Source organism: Bombina bombina, chromosome 8 (assembly GCF_027579735.1).
Source record: "Bombina bombina isolate aBomBom1 chromosome 8, aBomBom1.pri, whole genome shotgun sequence".
NCBI lineage: Eukaryota > Metazoa > Chordata > Amphibia > Anura > Bombinatoridae > Bombina > Bombina bombina.
Window position 1 is genome coordinate 10,644,046 of NC_069506.1, and position 23,507 is coordinate 10,667,552.

The window sequence follows — 23,507 nt, forward strand, 5'->3', positions numbered from 1 at the left end:
GCATTCACTTTCAACTTGTAATACGAGCAGAATTTAACTTGTGCGCAAACGGTCGTGAAAATCGCTCGCCTACAAACTATAGCTAGCTACTTGTAATCAAGCCCTAAGTATGTGAAGACTTGACCATCACACCTATATGAGCTTGTAGGGCATCCCATTCCCAAATCATGCACATTCATTTGGACCCCCCCATTTGCGGCTATAACAGCTGCAATTCTTCTGGAAAGGATTTTCACAATATTTTGGAGTGTGTCTGTGTGAATTTGTTCTAATTCATCCTTTTTTAATGAGGTTGAGGTCAAGGTTTTGTGCAGGCCACTCAAGTTCTTCGACATCAAACTCTTCAAACCATGTCTTCATTAACCTCACTTTGTGCACAGGGGAATGATTGTGCTGGAATAGAAAAGAGGATTCCCAAAACTTTTGTCACAATGTTGGAAGCACCCAATTGTCTCAAATGTTTTGTATAATATAGCATTACAATGATCCTTCACTGTTACTAAGGTGCTTAGCTCAAACCCTGAAAATAGCCCCAGACCATTACCCCCCCCACCAAACTTTACAGTAGGCTCTTTGCATCCAGTAGGTAGCATTCCCCTAGAATTCTCAATTTTTCTATCAGACTGCCAAATACTTAAGCATTAGTCATCACTCCAGAGAACACATTTCCACTGCTACAGAGTCCAGTGTCAGTGTGCTTTACACCATTTCAACAGAAGCTTGGCATTACACATGATGGTGTGAGGCTTGTGCACAGCTGTTCGGTCATAACCCAGACAGATCTAGTCACTTACAGCTGACCCAGACAAATCTAGTCACAGCTGACCCAGACAAATCTAGTCAATTACAGCTGACCCAGACAAATCTAGTCAATTACAGCTGACCCAGACAAATCTAGTCAATTACAGCTGACCCAGACAAATCTAGTCAATTACAGCTGACCCAGACAAATCTAGTCACTTACAGCTGACCCAGACAAATCTAGTCACTTACAGCTGACCCAGACAGATCTAGTCACAGCTGACCTAGACAAATCTAGTCACAGCTGACCCATACAGATCTAGTCAATTACAGCTGACCCAGACAAATCTAGTCACTTACAGCTGGACCCAGACAGATCTAGTCACAGCTGACCCAGACAAATCTAGTCACAGCTGACCCAGACAAATCTAGTCACAGCTGACCCAGACAAATCTAGTCACAGCTGACCCAGACAAATCTAGTCACAGCTGACCCAGACAAATCTAGTCACAGCTGACCCAGACAAATCTAGTCACAGCTGACCCATACACATCTAGTGAATTACAGCTGACCCAGACAAATCTAGTCAATTACAGCTGACCCAGACAAATCTAGTCAATTACAGCTGACCCAGACAAATCTAGTCACTTACAGCTGACCCAGACAAATCTAGTCACAGCTGACCCAGACAAATCTAGTCACAGCTGACCCAGACAAATCTAGTCACAGCTGACCCAGACAGATCTAGTCACAGCTGACCCAGACAAATCTAGTCACAGCTGACCCAGACAAATCTAGTCACAGCTGACCCAGACAAATCTAGTCACAGCTGACCCAGACAAATCTAGTCACAGCTGACCCAGACAAATCTAGTCAATTACAGCTGACCCAGACAAATCTAGTCACAGCTGACCCAGACAAATCTAGTCAATTACAGCTGACCCAGACAGATCTAGTCACTTATAGCTGACCCAGACAGATCTAGTCACTTACAGCTGACCCAGACAGATCTAGTCACTTACAGCTGACCCAGACAAATCTAGTCAATTACAGCTGACCCAGACAAATCTAGTCACTTACAGCTGACCCAGACAGATCTAGTCACAGCTAACCCAGACAAATCTAGTCACAGCTGACCCAGACAAATCTAGTCACAGCTGACCCAGACAAATCTAGTCACAGCTGACCCAGACAGATCTAGTCACAGCTGACCCAGACAAATCTAGTCAATTACAGCTGACCCAGGCAGATCTACTGACTTACAGCTGACCCAGACAGATCTACTCACAGCTGACCCAGACAGATCTAGTCACTTACAGCTGACCCAGACAGATCTAGTCACTTACAGCTGACCCAGACAGATCTAGTCACTTACAGCTGACCCAGACAGATCTAGTCACTTACAGCTGACCCAGACAGATCTAGTCACTTACAGCTGACCCAGACAGATCTAGTCACTTACAACTAACCCAGACAGATCTAGTCACTTACAGCTGATCCAGACAGATCTAGTCACAGCTGACCCAGACAAATCTAGTCACAGCTGACCCAGACAAATCTAGTCACAGCTGACCCAGACAAATCTAGTCACAGCTGACCCAGACAAATCTAGTCACAGCTGACCCAGAGAAATCTAGTCACTTACAGCTGACCCAGACAAATCTAGTCACTTACAGCTGACCCAGAGAGATCTAGTCACTTATAGCTGACCCAGACAGATCTAGTCACTTACAGCTGACCCAGACAGATCTAGTCACAGCTGACCCAGACAAATCTAGTCATTTACAGCTGACCCAGACAAATCTAGTCACTTACAGCTGACCCAGACAGATCTAGTCACTTACAGCTGACCCAGACAGATCTATTCACTTACAGCTGACCCAGACAGATCTAGTCACTTACAGCTGACCCAGACAGATCTAGTCACTTACAACTAACCCAGACAGATCTAGTCACAGCTGACCCAGACAAATCTATTCACTTACAGCTGACCCAGACAGATCTTTTCACTTACAGCTGACCCAGACAGATCTAGTCACTTACAGCTGACCCAGACAGATCTAGTCACTTACAGCTGACCCAGACAGATCTAGTCACTTACAGCTGACCCAGACAGATCTAGTCACTTACAGCTGACCCAGACAGATCTAGTCACTTACAGCTGACCCAGACAGATCTAGTCACTTACAGCTGACCCAGACAAATCTAGTCAATTACAGCTGACCCAGACAAATCTAGTCACAGCTGACCCAGACAAATCTAGTCACAGCTGACCCAGACAGATCTAGTCACTTATAGCTGACCCAGACAGATCTAGTCACAGCTGACCCAGACAAATCTAGTCACAGCTGACCCAGACAAATCTAGTCACAGCTGACCCAGAGAAATCTAGTCACTTACAGCTGACCCAGACAAATCTAGTCACTTACAGCTGACCCAGACAGATCTAGTCACTTATAGCTGACCCAGACAGATCTAGTCACAGCTGACCCAGACAAATCTAGTCATTTACAGCTGACCCAGACAAATCTAGTCATTTACAGCTGACCCAGACAAATCTAGTCACTTACAGCTGACCCAGACAGATCTAGTCACTTACAGCTGACCCAGACAGATCTATTCACTTACAGCTGACCCAGACAGATCTAGTCACTTACAGCTGACCCAGACAGATCTAGTCACTTACAACTAACCCAGACAGATCTAGTCACAGCTGACCCAGACAAATCTAGTCAATTACAGCTGACCCAGACAGATCTATTCACTTACAGCTGACCCAGACAGATCTAGTCACAGCTGACCCAGACAGATCTAGTCACTTACAGCTGACCCAGACAGATCTAGTCACTTACAGCTGACCCAGACAGATCTAGTCACTTACAGCTGACCCAGACAAATCTAGTCAATTACAGCTGACCCAGACAGATCTAGTCACTTATAGCTGACCCAGACAGATCTAGTCACTTATAGCTGACCCAGACAGATCTAGTCACTTACAGCTAACCCAGACAGATCTAGTCACTTATAGCTGATCCAGACAGATCTAGTCACTTACAGCTAACCCAGACAGATCTAGTCACTTACAGCTAACCCAGACAGATCTAGTCACTTATAGCTGACCCAGACAGATCTAGTCACTTACAGCTAACCCAGACAGATCTATTCACAGCTGACCCAGACAAATCTAGTCAATTACAGCTAACCCAGACAGATCTAGTCACTTATAGCTGACCCAGACAGATCTAGTCACTTACAGCTAACCCAGACAGATCTATTCACAGCTGACCCAGACAAATCTAGTCAATTACAGCTAACCCAGACAGATCTAGTCACTTACAGCTAACCCAGACAGATCTAGTCACTTACAACTAACCCAGACAGATCTAGTCACAGCTGACCCAGACAAATCTATTCACTTACAGCTGACCCAGACAGATCTTTTCACTTACAGCTGACCCAGACAGATCTAGTCACTTACAGCTGACCCAGACAGATCTATTCACTTACAGCTGACCCAGACAGATCTAGTCACTTACAGCTGACCCAGACAGATCTAGTCACTTACAGCTGACCCAGACAGATCTAGTCACTTACAGCTGACCCAGACAGATCTAGTCACTTACAGCTGACCCAGACAAATCTAGTCAATTACAGCTGACCCAGACAAATCTAGTCACAGCTGACCCAGACAGATCTAGTCACAGCTGACCCAGACAAATCTAGTCACAGCTGACCCAGACAGATCTAGTCACTTATAGCTGACCCAGACAGATCTAGTCACAGCTGACCCAGACAAATCTAGTCACAGCTGACCCAGACAAATCTAGTCACAGCTGACCCAGAGAAATCTAGTCACTTACAGCTGACCCAGACAAATCTAGTCACTTACAGCTGACCCAGACAGATCTAGTCACTTATAGCTGACCCAGACAGATCTAGTCACAGCTGACCCAGACAAATCTAGTCACAGCTGACCCAGACAAATCTAGTCATTTACAGCTGACCCAGACAAATCTAGTCACTTACAGCTGACCCAGACAGATCTAGTCACTTACAGCTGACCCAGACAGATCTATTCACTTACAGCTGACCCAGACAGATCTAGTCACTTACAGCTGACCCAGACAGATCTAGTCACTTACAACTAACCCAGACAGATCTAGTCACAGCTGACCCAGACAAATCTAGTCAATTACAGCTGACCCAGACAGATCTATTCACTTACAGCTGACCCAGACAGATCTAGTCACAGCTGACCCAGACAGATCTAGTCACAGCTGACCCAGACAGATCTAGTCACTTACAGCTGACCCAGACAGATCTAGTCACTTACAGCTGACCCAGACAAATCTAGTCAATTACAGCTGACCCAGACAGATCTAGTCACTTATAGCTGACCCAGACAGATCTAGTCACTTATAGCTGACCCAGACAGATCTAGTCACTTACAGCTAACCCAGACAGATCTAGTCACTTATAGCTGACCCAGACAGATCTAGTCACTTACAGCTAACCCAGACAGATCTAGTCACTTACAGCTAACCCAGACAGATCTAGTCACTTATAGCTGACCCAGACAGATCTAGTCACTTACAGCTAACCCAGACAGATCTATTCACAGCTGACCCAGACAAATCTAGTCAATTACAGCTAACCCAGACAGATCTAGTCACTTATAGCTGACCCAGACAGATCTAGTCACTTACAGCTAACCCAGACAGATCTATTCACAGCTGACCCAGACAAATCTAGTCAATTACAGCTAACCCAGACAGATCTAGTCACTTACAGCTAACCCAGACAGATCTAGTCACTTACAGCTAACCCAGACAGATCTAGTCACTTATAGCTGACCCAGACAGATCTAGTCACTTACAGCTAACCCAGACCTAACCCAGACAGATCTAGTCACTTACAGCTAACCCAGACAGATCTAGTCACTTATAGCTGACCCAGACAGATCTAGTCACTTACAGCTAAGCTAGACAGATCTATTCACAGCTGACCCAGACAAATCTAGTCAATTACAGCTAACCCAGACAGATCTAGTCACTTACAGCTGACCCAGACCAATCTAGTCACTTACAGCTGACCCAGACAGATCTAGTCACTTACAGCTGACCCAGACAGATCTAGTCACTTACAACTAACCCAGACAGATCTATTCACAGCTGACCCAGACAAATCTAGTCAATTACAGCTAACCCAGACAGATCTATTCACTTACAGCTGACCCAGGCAGAATTAGTTGACTGACATCTCTCACAGCCATACAATCACACACGCAAGTTGACTGACATTATAAACAGCAAATGAATAGGCCGTTCTTATCGCATGGCTAATCACTGCTTGAGGGCGCTATCATCACAGGCATAAATCAGCCTGTCTTGCAGCCACGCGTACCTCTCTGTGGAAACGTATGTGAAAAACGACCGCATTAGGGGACTTTTTTGTTATTTTAATTGGCTCACCTGTTGTTAGAAAACGCTAAATAGTATTTAACTTGGTAACAACTCCTGCATTTGTCTCTAAACGCTTGTGGTTACTACTTAAGGGAAGGAGGAACTTTCTTGCTCTGTGCTTACATAAATGCTACAAATATAGATTAACCAAACTTTACTTATCCTTTATATAAGTGTACTAGATCCCACTTAGGAGATCAGTTTCACGCATATAAATTTATAATTATACGAACAGAATCCAATATAAGCAGCATCCCAGGGGTGAACATTGCATCTTATGCAGCAGCATTATTTAAAATATCATTATTCCATTTAGTTACAAAGGTGTAGTGTTTTTATCTACGTGATAGTGCAGCCACATACCTTATCTCTTTGCCGTCTTTTAATATAACAAATAAAAGATACTTTTTATGTTTAACTATTAAACATCACTTTATCTTTATATTGTGCATAAAGTTATTATTTTTAAAGTAATCCTATACACTTGTAGGAGTACTTTATTTGTTGAAAATATTGAAATTGTTTAAAAAGGATTCTTAGAGTTTTAAGATATTTGAGTTATAATGTCTATATATATTATATGTGTTTGATGTATGTGTTTTAATTACACGTGTGCGTTTGATGTATGTGTTTTAATTACACGTGTGCGTATATATATATATATATATATATATATATATATATATATATATATATATAATATCACAACATAACTACCACAATGTGTATTGATGTGTCAGATCATCTTTGATATTAACAAGCCAAACCTTTTTAAAGGAATATTTTTAAACTTCTTCATTTGGGAATTTAACTAAGACATTGCTTCTTTATATGTTTGGAGATAATCTTCATTCATTGATTCCCCCAAAAATGTTTTAATTATGCAAAATTAAAAAGCTTCAACACAGTTTCATTATTTATTTTGTTGCTTTCACTGTATTTTATCTTTGAAAACTGTAGTGTTTCAACCATTCTAGAGACCCTGGATCCATATTCCAAGAGATGCAGATCATTGGTAGTCCTACTTGCTGCAAAGTGATTGGCTTATATGTGCATGAGCTTGTTTTAATCTCTCTCTAATTGGCCACAGAACAGGAAGTAAGATTTAAGGGGCATGAAACTCAAAATGTATTTCATGATTTAGGTAGAACATACAATTTTAAACAACTTTCCAATTTACTTCTATTATAAAATTTGCTAAGGATAAATAAAGGCCCTGTTATATTATAGAGTTTTACTTAAATAAACATTTCAGTGTTTAATATTTAATAATCTGGTACAATGTTGTGTAACATTACAGGAATGAAAACTGATTTGCTTACAATTTTACTTTTGCAGGTTCCAATATCTGCGTCATAGATAACCCAGCGTTTGTCATCTATTCCTCCGTTGTTTCCTTCTACGCCCCATTTATAGTAACCCTTCTGGTCTACGTCCAGATTTATATAGTATTACGCAAGCGAAGAAAGCGGGTGAACACTAAGCGCACTAGTCATGGTTTGGATGCAGATGCACACAAGGTAAATTAATGAATGTTGAAAGTAAATCATTATACAAACACCACACATTTTGTGTCATATGTATCCATATAATAATATGTATCTGCTTTTAATCATTTCATTGTAGAGAGATAGATATACAGAACGATAGATAGACAGATAGATAGACAGAGACAGACAGATTAATAAATGATTGATAGATAGATAGATAGATAGATAGATAGATAGATAGATAGACAGACATACAGATAGATAGATAAATAGAAAGACAGACAGAAATATAGATAGACAGACAGACAGATAGAAAGATAGATAGACAGATAGATAGATGATAGACAGACATACAGACAGACAGAAATATAGATAGACAGACATATATATTCATAGATCAATAAATAGATAGATAAACAGAAATAAATAAAGATAGACAGACAGACAGACAGACAGACAGATAGATAGATAGATAGATAGATAGATAGATAGATAGACAGACTGATAGATACATAGATCAATAGAAAGACAGACAGACAGATAGACAGACAGACAGATGATAGATAGATAGATAGATAGATAGATAGATAGACAGAAATAAATAAAGATAGATAGACAAACAAACAGAAAGACAGACAGACAGACAGACAGACAGATAGATAGATAGATAGATAGATGAATAGATAAATAGATAGATAGATAGATAGATAGATAGATAGATAGATAGAAAGACAGACAGAGGTATAAATCACACAATAGAATATCTTACCCTTCACTGCAATCTACTTTTTAGCTATATTATTGTTACCTAATAAATTTTCTGCACTTACTAAGCTTGTAATATTCTAGTAGCCAAATGTAATATTCTAGTAGAAAAATTTAATATTTTAGTAGACAATGTAATATTAATTATATGACATGCAATACAGTCAACTACATTGTGTGTCTTACTATTGCTATTTTTCTTTAATAGATGTTTATTACAAAATAAATCTTTGATCTAAGTTATATTAAAATTGGACATACTCAATATGACCCAAAGGCCAATGAGCTTTGTTTTTATAACCTTCTGTTTAGAGAATATAATAATATTTGTGATTTGCAGCTTATTGTTTACCATCATTAAATGTCATTCTAACAGAATTATTATTGATTGGTATTTTTGGTTTCTGAAGATCTGAAAGTTCTATATTAATGGCTCTCATATGTTTCTCTTCTGACATTTTATTTGTGATCTTTGTTTAATATTCCGGCATATTACAGCATGAATTGTCTTTGTCAATCTTCCTTGCTTATACATCTTTTCTTATCCTAAAGTTCTTACCATAAAATTATATACTTATAGTCTTAGGGCCAGAGTACAAGTGGCGCACTATTTAGCGCTCCCACTCGAATGTAAACTTCCCTAGAAGTGATCTTTTTGAGTAAGTCGGATAGTGCGTGTAGTTCAAGTTAAAAGTGAAACCACAAGGGCACGCTCTGGAGTTCACCTAGAATTACTCTTTAACAAATGATAACAAGAGAACTAAGCAAAATTGATAATAACATAAAATTGTATAGTTGTTTAAAATGCCATTTTCTATCCAGTACATTTAAGTTTAATTTTGACTTTACTGTCCCTTTAAGATATACATCTAATAAAAAGATTGTTACATAGATCCCAGACTATATGTAGCCAGAACTTAAAGGGACTGTCAAGTCCAAAAAAACTTTCATGATTCAGATAGGGCATGCAATTTTAAACAAGTTTCCAATTGACTTGTATCATTAAATTTGCTTTGTTCCCTTGGTGGTATTTTTGAAAAGCTAAACCTAGGTAGGCTCAAACTGATTTCTAAACCGTTGAAAACCGCTCCTTAGCTCAGAGCATTTTCAACGTTTTTTACAGTTAGACAGTACTAGTTCATGTGTGTCATATAGATAACATTGTGCTCACTCCGGTGAAGTTATTTAGGAGTCTGCACTGATTGACTAAACTGCATGTCTGTCAAAAGCACTGAGATAAGGGGGTTGTCAGAAGAGGCTTAGATACAAGGTAATCACAGAGGTAAAAAGTGTATTAATATAACAGTGTTGGTTATGCAAAACTGGGGAATGGGTAATAAAGGGATTATCTATCTTTTTAAATAATAACAATTCTGGTGTATACTGTCCCTTTAATGCACAAGAACATGCTGCTGCTTCGTTGCTGCAGAACTAAAATGTATTGCAGTGTTTGTTCAAGGGGTCGCATGTGCATTTGTTGACAGCCATATTGAAAATGTTTCCACCAACAAGAAGACCCCACTCACAGGGTCTTATAGAGTTGGATGTTAATTGCAAACAGCATGGCCAATGAGAAAGGGCAGTGATGGATTTGCTTCAGACATATGTAATATGTATTTTGTGTACCAAAATTAGTTTTGCAAGTAAGAAGAGCATAGAAGGATCTTACTGCTCTCGGTGACACCCTCCGGTCCTCAGCGATCCTCTGCTATGTTTACAAAAGATATCACCTCTTCCTCTTCCAAGTGTTTTGGGCTGTTCTGCTGCAAGCTCTTTGCGGCTCACCTCCTCCGGTTAGTCGGCTAGCAACACCGACAACTGCCGTATTGTATTTACAAATACAAGGTGTAAAAGTAATTAACTTGTCTTCTGCCACAATGGAAGAGTCAGAGCTAGATGTTTTAAGACTAGGGCTTAACTTTGTGCCTTCAGTAGATTTTGATGTGTTTGAAACATTGTTAGATATGAACAAGTTGGTACGTAAAATCACATTAAAAAAGTTTTTCAATGCAGAAAATATTTAGCAAGAGGCTGTATACACAGAGAACACTGTTGAGAGAATGGTAGAGGATGATCATTTTCAGGTGAATGATGCTGTGGACTTTCTAACATTATATCAATTAGAAAGAGATAGCAGTATATTGGAGATAACCAAAGGCTCACACATAGGCTATAGACCAAAGTCAGAGTTCTACCCTACTCAAAAGAGAGGCAATATATTGGAACAATTTCACAAAAGAGTGGAGGAGGATTTAGTGAGATTAAAGTCACAAGATACTAGCCACAAAGAAAACCTAACATTAAAACACAAGAAAGGCCTTAAACTCTTGAGGCAAAGGGAAGATTTGGTAATAAAAAATTTGGATAAGGGGGGCTCCATTGTCATTATGGATAGAAGCTCCTATGTCCAAGAAGCGTTAAGACATCTTGAGGATGAGGAGGTATACCTCGTATTAAGGGGCAACCCAGTTTTGACGTCCCAAAGAGAAATGAGGGACTTTCTAGACGATGGGCTGGAGTGTGGAGTAATAGATTCTGTCACCTTTGAGTATTTGATGGTGGAGGAACCGGTTATTCCGGTCTTCCACCATCTACCAAAGGTGCATAAATCCCTGGACAATGTCAAGGGACGCCCGATAGTGTCTGGCATAGGTTCACTATTTGAAAACCTGTCCAATTGTATTGAATCTCTACTCCAGCCCATCGTCTGGAGATTACCTTCATTTCTCAGAGACCCAAAGCATCTGTTAAATTTGACAGATAGCTTTGTTTGGGAGCAAAACTATAGTTGGCTCACCATAGATGTGGTGGGCCTTTATTCGGCGATACCCCACAAGGAAGGCCTAGAGGCTGTGAAATACATGTTGGATTATTTCAGTGATTATGACACCAATCTCAAAAGTTTCATATTGCGTACACTTCTTCTTCTTTTTTATTAACTCACAACTTTTTTTAGTTCAATGGATTGTTCTATCTGCAGAGACGTGGGACGGCCATGGGGGCAAATTTGCCCCGGCTTTTGTCAACATCTGCATGGGTTGGTGGGAGCTGTCCTATGTCTATGCAGATGACAATCCATTTAGAGGCTCAATAATAGCATACAAACGCTATATTGACAACCTGATAATGGTTTGGTCTGGCACAGATGAAGAGAGTGTATCTTTTATAGAACATCTGAACCATAATAGGGCAGGCTTACAGTTCACACATGTTTTTGAAAGTAAGAAGGTGTCATATCTAGATGTAGAATTGGAAGGGAATAGAGAAGATGGAACAGTAATATCGACTCTATTTGTAAAACCTATTGCTGCTATTGCCCTTTTACACGCAAAGAGTGGTCATCCACGCCATATGAATTATGGCATGGCAAAGGACCAGTTTATTAGGTTAAAACGTAACTATTCTAGAGAGATCGATTACCAAGCAGAAAGTAAGATACTATGGAAAAAGCTCAAATCCAGGGGCTATCCAGAGGGGCCCTTACGAAAAGCTTATTTTGAGGTCCAGGGAATCCCCAGAGCTGAACTGCTTAAACCTAAATTACAAAGAACAACTAGCGAGACTAGTGAGATAACCTTTGTGACCAACTATACCAATAAAGACAAGTCTGTGATATTATAAAGAGAAATTTACCAATTCTGAGGGCTGATGAAGCACTGAAAACTGTGATAGATAAAGGCTTCCGTTTTGTTTCCAAAAGAAATTTAACAATAGGCAACACTGTCTCACCCAGTGCTCTCAGGAAAACACAGAAAAAAGCAGCTGGCTCAGCTGTAAAGGCCATTACAGATGCGGTTTCCATGGTTGTACAGCATGTAGTTACACCACAAGTGACAAAATCTTCCAGTGATGCTACACGCAACGTGTTTTTGATTGCAATTTCTGCACAAACTGTCATTCAGAGTTTGCAATATATCTGATAACTTGTTCCTCTTGCCAGAAACAGTATGTAGGATGCACTACACAAGAAACACAAGAACGTATACGAGAGCATCTTAATGATATTGAGAGAGGGAGGACAGCAACAGGGGCATCAAAGCACTTTATCTATGAGCATGGAGGTAGTGCCAAAACATTCACCTGGATGATCATAGATATCATAAAAAATAAACTCAGGGGAGGTAGCAAAATCAAAGAGCTCCACAAGAGAGAAGCATTTTGGATTTCCAAGCTACATACACGCATGCCAAATGGCATGAGACTGATTTGATTAACCATTGGTAATCAATTGCTTGAAAATCCAATGCTAACCAAACTTGATATGAAATAAGGTCTTTTTATGTCAAATAACTGTTAAACATATAGACAATAAAAACATCATAATAGCGTAGCCTTGAGATACACTCTACAGTGAATAGTAATAAACAAACAATCATTAAATGAATGTCCATAATTGGCACGCTTATGGAGTGCATTTGTGTAAATAACTAACAGAGACTTTACACAATTGCGAAAACAGTATCATTTATAAATGAGTCATAAATCAGTAATATTCATAACTGCTAGTGGAGTGTTAATGATAGATATAAAGCAATACCAATATCTAAAGTGAGTCCAAGTTCATATGAAGTGTAGTTGAATTGGAAAATATACATATATCTTTTGTCTAAGTAATTAGATAATATAGGTATAATAAATGGTAAATAAATAAATAATAATACCATATATGTAAATACTTTTAGATGGTAATAAATAATAATTGCTTTATACATAGGGAAATTGGTGCATATTTCATAGCAATATATTGAGCAGATAAGGACAACATTTTATATAAATAATACTGAATGAGTATACATAGCCTTTCATCTACATCAGGGGTTAATAATAGAATAGACACATAGCACAGACTACCAATCAAACAAGAGGGAGTGGAATAAAGCCACACAACTGAGACTGACAAAGAGAGTCTATGATTAAGGCCAATCAGGGCTGAAACATGTTAGACGTGTCTACCTGTCTGTGCCATGTTTTTTTGAATTTCAAGCTATGATTTTTAAGTGGAAACAATAAAGATATATTTTTAAGTGTTTATCCAGCTGCTGTTTTTTTCTGGATATTGATATGTATTTTGTGTCAATAACCCACATAAAACGCCAGAAGTCCTTTTTAAGGCTATGAACTTGATGCCAACAAATCTAAAACATCTGCTGGTAGACACGTGTATGGCTGAAATATTTGGTTTGGACAAACATTTTGCTCTGAAAATTTTAATTATTTCATATTTTCAAAATTCTGCACCTGTGCGGTTCGGTATTTGTCTTGTTTTAAACTAAACAAATTCCGTCCATTTGTACAACATCTACATTAGTTGTCATCAGTGGTGACTCTAGGAACAATATATGGGGGGGGGCACATAAGATACCACAGTCAAAACTGGGGGAGCACTTATAATTTTCATCACTAAATCATACCACTGAAAATAAACTAAATATATATATAAATAAGATTAAAAAATACCAGAGTAATGCAGTATGCAATGATACCTTTTTATTGTACTAACTTAATACTTAAAAGACAAGCTTTTGAGAGTTTTCCTTTCTTCCTTAGGTATTGCTTCATACCCGAGAAAGAGATGAAAATTCTCAAAAGCTTTTCTTTATAGTTATGTGTTTGTTGGTGTGTGTGTGTTACTATCTTATACTAAGTACAAATACGCTTACCATAATATTTAGAGGTGAAACTGGGACCACCTGCTGCGGTGCCCGTGGGGGTGTGGCGATTACCGGTTCTTTTAAAGTAGTAGCTTTTATGTGTGTAATGTTTTGTGGATACTCTACCCTTCCTCAGTCAAACAAGTGAATCACACAGTTTAAATAGACCATAACACCACCCCCTAGTTAAAAAGGCACCATTACGTTGTCATGGCAACCCATACACAACATGAGCAAATAAATCATTCCTCTAAATCTCAGATTTTAAATAATGTCAAACATCAAGCATAATTATCAATTTCATAAAATAGTGAAAAGCGTATACATCACAATTTAATATCTGCAGTGTAATATGTGTTTATGTCTCTAATTAAGGAACAGAGCCAAATTCTGATAAGGCATAAATACAACATTGAATGAAAGAAGTAAAAAATAAACACATAACTACTAAAGCTGTTTAAGATGCTACTCTATACCAGAATGCAGGAAGAGTACAGCACTTTCTGAACATACCCATATGATTCCCCTAAACGTGTATCACCGGTAATGTCACCAGGGGTCAGGGGGTGTTAAATTCTTAGAAAAATAAACCAATTAGTACTACAAAATTAAAAAAACTCTATTCTGCTCACTCAGCCTGTAGGACTTAATGTAAACTTTGAAGGACACAAACATTAAGGTAAGCAGGGTATGTAACAAAGTACCAGCATCCAACTATGCTGGAGAGTCCCAGTCCAGTCATTTTGAATAATGTGTCTGAAACCCAGAGGTGGCAACCCTACTGGGACAGAATGAACAAGCGGGTGGGACACTGGGAAAGCGTCTCCAAACAGGGACAATCCCAGTAAAAGTGGGACTTCTGGTAAGCCTAAGTACCAATGTACCAATTTTACAAAGCCAGCCACTTCCTACATAAAAATAAAAATTAGGCACACATATACACAAACATACAATCGGGCACAAACACACACTCAGGCACACAAATAAGCACATTCATACACACAATAGTAGTTTGGAAGACAGCACCTCAGTATATGCGGTTTATGGGGCACGCAACCCAGGGTCTGCCTTCTCCTGCAGGTACTCCAAATAGACAAAAGATTGTTCCAGCCGGCAGTAATTTAAAAGACCTTTATTGTCTCATATTCTTGGGTCTAAGCAAAAAAAATACAGCGTTTCAGGCCTGCTATAGGCCCTTAGTCATGGATACTTAGAATACACAGGTTCATCATTTAAATACCCTACACCTGTTCACTTATTCACCTGTTCTCACGTGACTTCCCATTCTTTTGCAACAGTGCCATCTTGTGGACAACCATAACATACATTTCTTTTTTAGTTGCAATAGACACTCTGACTAATCACATGAGAAAAGTTCAAAACAATAAGTAAATTTTTTTTTAAAAGATAAAACCATATGTACAAATTAAAATAGAAGAGATATTGCACATAATAAGCAAAAAACATTTCAAATTTTTAAATATTCAAAAAGATATTCAAATAGAGGGGTATGATGTCATACAATACAAGATTATATGAAACGATTGCCATAATATATGTATCTATATCCCACTACTCAGCCCATTAAAAAGGGCACAAACACACACTCAGGCACACAAATAAGCACATTCATACACACAGACAGGCACACTCAAAGATACACACTCAAGGAGACACACATTTGGACAGGCACATTCAGATAGACACACACACTCAGACACACCCATTCAGGCTATTAGCAATCACAATTCAATTATGCCCAAGCAGCCAGTACATACTGGAATCTAACACCTAGATTTAGAGTTCTGCATTAGCCATCAAAAGCAGCGTTAAGGGGTCCTAACGCTGCTTTTGGCCACCCTCTGGTATATTGAGTCAGGCAGGAAAGGGTCTAACGCTCACTTTCAAGCCGCGACTTTTCCATACCGCAGATCCCCTTACTCCAATTGCGTATCCTATCTTTTCAATGGGATCTTCCTAACGCTAGTTTTTGGAGTCTTGGCTGAAGTGAGCGGTAAACCCTCTATCGACAAGACTCCTAACGCCAAAAAAAGTCAGTAGTTAAGAGCTTCATGGGTTAACGCCGGTTTATAAAGCTCTTAACTACTGTGCTCTAAAGTATACTAACACCCATAAACTACCTATGTACCCCTAAACCGAGGTCCCCCTGCATCGCCGCCACTATAATAAATATTTTTAACCCCTAATCTGCCGACCGCACATCGCCGCAACCTACATTATCCCTATGAACCCCTAATCTGCTGCCCCTTACACCGCCGACCCCTATATTATATTTATTAACCCCTAATCAGCCCCCCCAAAGTCGCCACTACCTTACCTACACTTATTAACCCCTAATCTGCCGACCGGACCTCGCCGCCACTATAATAAATGTATTAACCCCTAAACCGCCGCACTCCCGCCTCGCAAACCCTATAATAAATAGTATTAACCCCTAATCTGCCCTCCCTAACATCGCCGCCACCTAACTTCAAGTATTAACCCCTAATCTGCTGACCGGACCTCACCGCTACTCTAATAAATGTATTAACCCCTAAAGCTAAGTCTAACCCTAACCCTAACACCCCCCTAAATTAAATATAATTTTAATCTAACAAAATAAATTAACTCTTATTAAATAAAGTATTCCTATTTAAAGCTAAATACTTACCTGTAAAATAAACCCTAATATAGCTACAATATAACTTATAATTATATTGTAGCTATTTTAGGATTTATATTTATTTTACAGGCAACTTTGCATTTATTTTAACTAGGTACAATAACTATTTAATAGCTATTGTACCTAGTTAAAATAATTACAAAATTACCTGTAAAATAAATCCTAACCTAAGTTACAATTAAACCTAACACTACACTATCAATAAATAAATTAAATCAATTAACTACAAGTACCTACAATTAAATACAATTAAATTAACTAAACTAAATTACAAAAAAAACAAAACACTAAATTACAAAGAATAAAAAAAGATTACAAGAATATTAGGCTAATTACACCTACTCTAAGCCCCCTAATAAAATAAAAAAGTCCACCAAAATAATAAAGGTTCCTACCCTATTCTAAATTAAAAAGTAACCAGCTCTTTTACCAGCCCTTAAAAGGGCTTTTTGCGGGGCATGCCCCAAAGTCATCAGCTCTTTTGCCTGTAAAAAAAAATACAACATCAAAACCCACCACCCACATACCCCTACTCTAACCCAAACCCCCCTTAAATAAACCTAACACTACCCCCCTGAAGATCTCCCTACCTTGAGTCGTGTTCACCCAGCCTGGCCAAAGTCTTCATTCGATGGGGCAGAAGAGGACATCCAGACCGGCAGAAGTCTTCATCCTATCCGGGCAGAAGAGGACATCAGGACCGGCAGACATCTTCATCCAAGCGGCATCTTCGCATTCTATTGGCTGATCGGAACAGCCAATAGAATGCGAGCTCAATCTGTTTGGCTGATTGGATCAGCCAATCGGATTGAACTTGAATCTGATTGGCTGATTCAATCAGTCAATCAGATTTTTCCTACCTTAATTCCATTGGATGAAGTCACTTAAAGGAACTTTCATTTGTCGGGTAGTCGCCGGGGAAGGAGAATGTTCCACGCCAGAGGTCTTGAAGATGGAGCCGCTCCTCGTCGGATGGATGAAGATAGAAGATGCCGCTTGGATGAAGATGTCTGCCTGTCCGGATGTCCTCTTCTGCCCAGATAGGATGAAGACGTCTGCCGGTCTGGATGTCCTCTTCTGCCCCATCGGATGAAGACTTCGGCCCGGCTGGGTGAACATGACTCAAGGTAGGGAGATCTTCAGGGGGGTAGTGTTAGGTTTATTTAAGGGAGGTTTGGGTTAGAGTAGGGGTATGTGGGTGGTGGCTTTTAATGCTGGGGGGGATTGTATTTTTTTTTACAGGCAAAAGAGCTGATGACTTTGGGGCATGCCCCGCAAAAAAGCCCTTTTAAGGGCTGGTAAAAGAGCTGGTTACTTTTTAATTTAGAATAGGGTAGGGACCTTTATTATTTTGGGGGGCTTTTTTATTTTATTAGGGGGCTTAAAGTAGGTGTAATTAGCCTAATATTCTTGTAATCTTTTTTTATTTTTTGTAATTTAGTGGTTTTTTTTTTTTGTAATTTAGTTTAGTTTATTTAATTGTATGTAATTGTAGTTAATCTATTTAATTAATTTATTGATAGTGTAGTGTTAGGTTTAATTGTAACTTAGGTTAGGATTTATTTTACAGGTAATGTAATTATTTTAACTAGGTAGCTATTAAATAGTAAATAACTATTTAATAGCTATTGTACCTAGTTAAAACAAATACAAAGTTGCCTGTAAAATAAATATTAATCCTAAAATAGCTACAATATAATTATTCGTTATATTGTAGCTATATTAGGGTTTATTTTACAGGTAAGTATTTAGTTTTAAATAGGAATACTTTAGTTAATAAGATTTAATTTATTTAGTTAGATTCAAATTATATTTAATTAGGGTTAGGGTTAGACTTAGCTTTAGGGGTTAATACATTTATTAGAGTAGCGGTGAGGTCCGGTCGGCAGATTAGGGGTTAATACTTGAAGTTAGGTGGCGGCGATGTTAGGGAGGGCAGATTAGGGGTTAATACTATTTATTATAGGGTTTGCGAGGCGGGAGTGCGGCGGTTTAGGGGTTAATACATTTATTATAGTGGCGGCGAGGTCCGGTCGGCAGATTAGGGGTTAATAAGTGTAGGTAAGGTAGCGGCGACGTTGGGGGGGGGCAGATTAGGGGGTAATAAATATAATATAGGTGTGTTAGGAGCTGAACGCTGCTTTTTTGCAGGTGTTAGGTTTTTTTTCCAGCTTACCGCTACCGTAAGCAACGCTGGTATTGAGGGTTGAAGTGGCGGTAAATTTGGCTCAACGCACCCTTTTTGGAGCCTAACACAGCCCCGCAGACAACTCTAGATACCAGCGTTGTCTTAAGGGTGCGCTGGGAAAAAAAGCTGCTTTAGCTACGCGGGTCTTTACCGACAAAACTCTTAATCTAGCCGTAAGTGATTCCAGCATGTTCAGCCCTGTACATGCTGGAATTATTTAGATTCCAGAATCTACAGGCTGCCTGATAGTGATAGCTGTAGAGGGGGGATAGGGATTGTATTGGGGGTATAGGGGCTGTAGTGGGGGGATATAGGCTTTAGTGAGGGGATATAGGCTGCAGTGATGGGATAGGGGCTGTAGTGAGGGGATAGGGGCTGTAGTGAGGGGATAGGGGCTGTAGTGAAAGGATAGGGGCTGTAGTGAGGGGATAGGGGCTGTAGTGAGGGGAAAGGGGCTGTAGTGAGGGAATATGAGCTGTATTGGGGGTATAGTGTCTGTAGTGAGGGGATAGGGGATGTAGTGAGGTGATAGGTGCTGTAGTGAGGTGATAGGGGCAGTAGTGAGGAAATGGGGGCTGTAGTAGGAGGATAGGGGCTGTAGTGAGGGGATAGGGGCTGTAGTGAGGGGAAAGGGGCTGTAGTGAGGGGAAAGGGGCTGTAGTGAGGGAATATGAGCTGTATTGGGGGTATAGTGTCTGTAGTGAGGGGATAGGGGATGTAGTGAGGTGATAGGTGCAGTAGTGAGGGGATAGGGGCTGTAGTGAGGGAATGGGGGCTGTAGTAGGAGGATAGGGGCTTTAGTGAGGGAGTGGGGGCTGTAGTAGGAGGATAGGGGCTGCAGTGAGGGGATATGGGCTGTAGTGGGGGAGTGGGGGTGGCTGTAGTAGGAGGAGAGCGGCTGTAGTAGGAGGCATAGGGGCTGTAGTGGAGGAGGGGCTATAGTGAGGGAATAGGGGCTGAAGTGTAATAAAAAAACTAAACCAAAATGTATTCCCCCCTCCCCTTCCTGAGTATTACCTTATACCAGGGAGGAAGGAATCCTGAACACTGGCGGTCCTGTGGGATCTGGAGCTTGTCTGCCCTCCAGGGCCACCCCTAGCATTTGCGGGGTCCTAGGCATAAGAAATTGTGGGGCCCCCACCTGCCCAACACACTTATTTGGGCCGCAGGGCCAAAAATAGGCCCTGCATTTTAATGCAGAGCAGCCCACACACACACACACACACATTTTTTTATGTAACTATACATGAAATATGACAAGTATAATGCACTAATATACTTATTTAAAAATATTTTTGGAGCATGCTCAATAGACGGAAAAGAGAAAATAGAAATTTGGCAGCAGAGGTTTATGTGAGCTGCTGTATCTTGGAGGGAAGTGAGCAGTTTCCTGTTACATGTGCTGTATATGTGTAAGGGAAAATCAAACAACACACTACACACACATTTGGTACACAAACTACACAAATGCTACACTACACACAAAAACATTACACTATGCACATCAGGCACACACACACAAACATTTTTTACAGTAAAAAAAAAAAGAAAATTAAATGGCAAACGGTTACATTAATATCTAAGTTTAGGTTAAGTCAAGGAAATTCCAAACTGAATCTCCCTCATTTAACATAGGTTAATAATATAATGCAATATTGTATAATTTATTCTTTGATAGGGAGATTAATTGCAGAATTTCTGTGCTATTTAATGTTTTATTGAGAATATAAACTCAGGCATTTATATGTTAAGACATAATTTGATCTGCTTTATTGAGAGTAACTGATATACATTAGCAGCCAGCAGTGAATAAAGCCCCCAGAAACACAGTCAAACAAAGGGTTAACTGCTGTATTACATATTTGCAAGAGTGATTTAACCTTTTGCAAGCTGTTTGCTTAATCCCTTAGACAGCACTGTGAGCTAGAACTAAATAAATTGGTAGGGATGATGTGCAGAATGTCGAACCTGGCTTATATTTGTAAACTTTGCATTTCCCTGGAGCCAAGGATCATTTTGTTAGGCACCAGAATTTTTGTTAATTTCTGTGCAGGAGTACTGTTAAACAACATATACGAAAAAGAGGACCAATCCAGTGTTTTGCTACATAAGTACCTATATTAAATAATAATAAATATTCATGTACATACATACATACACACATACATATACACACACACATACTTCACACACAAGCATAAATATACACACACAAACATACATATACACACACACACATATAAATATTCATACACACACACACATATATACAAACATACATATACACACACACATACATACATATACACACACACATACATACATATACACACACACACGTATAAATATTCATACACACACACACATATATACAAACATACATATACACACACACATACATACATATACACACACACATACATACATATACACACACACACGTATAAATATTCATACACACACACACACACACACATATATACATACATACATATACACACACACATACATACATATACACACACACATACATACATATACACACACACACGTATAAATATTCATACACACACACACATATATACAAACATACATATACACACACACATACATACATATACACACACACAAACATACATATACACACACACACGTATAAATATTCATACACACACACATATATACAAACATACATATACACACACACATACATACATATACACACATACATATACACAAACACATACATACATACATATATGCACACATATATATACAAACACACACAAATATACACGCATACATACACACACACATACATATACACACACACACATATACGCACACATATACAAACATATATATACACACACACACAATTCAACATAAGCACAAACACATCAAATCACTGCCAAAAAAATATTATACACTCCCCATGATACACATGAAATAATTTACCCATAGAAAATCACTGTGATACACATGATGATTATACCATGTAACATCACTTTCATACCTTATTTTACATCATTTAATTAATACTCACCATATAATACAAATGGCCATCACACATGCACATGACATATCATGCACACACATCTCCCAATAATATCAACATTAAACCAGAGTTTAATGGAAAGGAATTTCTAAATCATATAATATATAAATAAAATCACTACCTCACTAGCTTATACACTAGATAACACATATCACTGCCACTCAGTCTCATCACAGCACTTGGTCACATGATAGACTTACTACAACAGAACTACCCACTGTCACTTTACTATATGGCATGCTAAAACATCACTATCTCTCCCATGCACGCAATGTAACTAATACCTCACTCCAAGTAACCTACCTCCAACTCTCTCCGGTAAACCCGGTATTTTGTAAAACTCAGTGTGGAACCGGTTGCATAGCTCCGCCGGCAATTGTAATTGATGAAACTTCACAGAATCACAGGGCATACTTAAGCCACACCCCTTTATTAAATGCATTAAAAAACACTACCCGAATGACATGCGTGGCTCAACAGCAAGTTGTCCTCCTTTGAACTTGTCAGGTGCATCACCATTTTCATTTTGGGCAGACATGCTGGGACTTAAAGGGCCACTGTAAGTAAATATTTTCTATGCCTGTTACTAACTAACTACCCCAAATACGCTTTTTATCAATAGCATTTCATTAACATATCTCTACCGTATATCAGAAATCTTGTCTGCAAATTTAATTGTTTTCCAAACCCACTCCGTGGGTATCCTTTGCTCTGTACCAATCCGTTTACAATACCTAGGTTTCAAAATGGCGCTTTAAACACAAAGTTATTGGTTTAAGTATTTTGAACATGCAGTGCTGAAAATAGTGGGCAGGATAACGTGACATCATCGGCGAATAAAAGATATAACTTTTAGAACGTTATGAAACTTCGTTTTGGAGAAAATATAGGTCAGTAGGTTTTAATTAATGTTTATTAACTTTAATATGTTAGCTGTTTAGCTTAAAAATTATAACAGAAAGTAATCCTTTAATGAATTATGATGTCTGTGTGTCTGTGTTGCAAATTGAAATAAAACTTTATTTTTTATATATATGTCATTAAACAAATGTACACTTTCCACTGCTACAGGTGAAAAATTGCACCTATAGAAATTAAATACTTATCTAAATGCTGCCTGTTAGCACGGAAGAAGAGGAGGGATTTAGCACAGCTCTCCTGCGCACTTGTTAACTGTTTAAAGGAAACATATGAATACTGTCAAATTTAGATTTATTCCTTAATTGTCTTTAAATTTCATGCTGCATTGCTTTAGATATTCGTCTCATTATTGAATGTGCATTTGTTATGAAACAAATGCTCATCTCTATCTGCTAGAATATTTATTTCAGAGTGACCACTAACTGAAAACTTACGGCTAGATTACGAGTCTTGCATTGGCCTTAAAAAGCAGCGTTGAGGGAATCCAACGCTGCTTTTTAACGCCCGCTGGTATTACAAGTAAGACAGGAGAGGGTCTACCGCTCACT

General features: G+C 39.0%; 1 protein-coding gene across 2 annotated transcripts in view; it reads left to right on the forward strand.

Annotated features, from left to right (window-relative positions):
• DRD2 (dopamine receptor D2) overlaps positions 1–23,507 on the forward strand; it is a 164,955-nt gene that overhangs the window by 85,928 nt on the left and 55,520 nt on the right. For both annotated transcript variants that reach the window (XM_053689833.1, XM_053689832.1), the window contains exon 4: positions 7,542–7,723. In XM_053689833.1, coding sequence (XP_053545808.1) covers positions 7,542–7,723 — 182 coding nt within the window. The remainder of the gene's footprint in view (positions 1–7,541; positions 7,724–23,507) is intronic.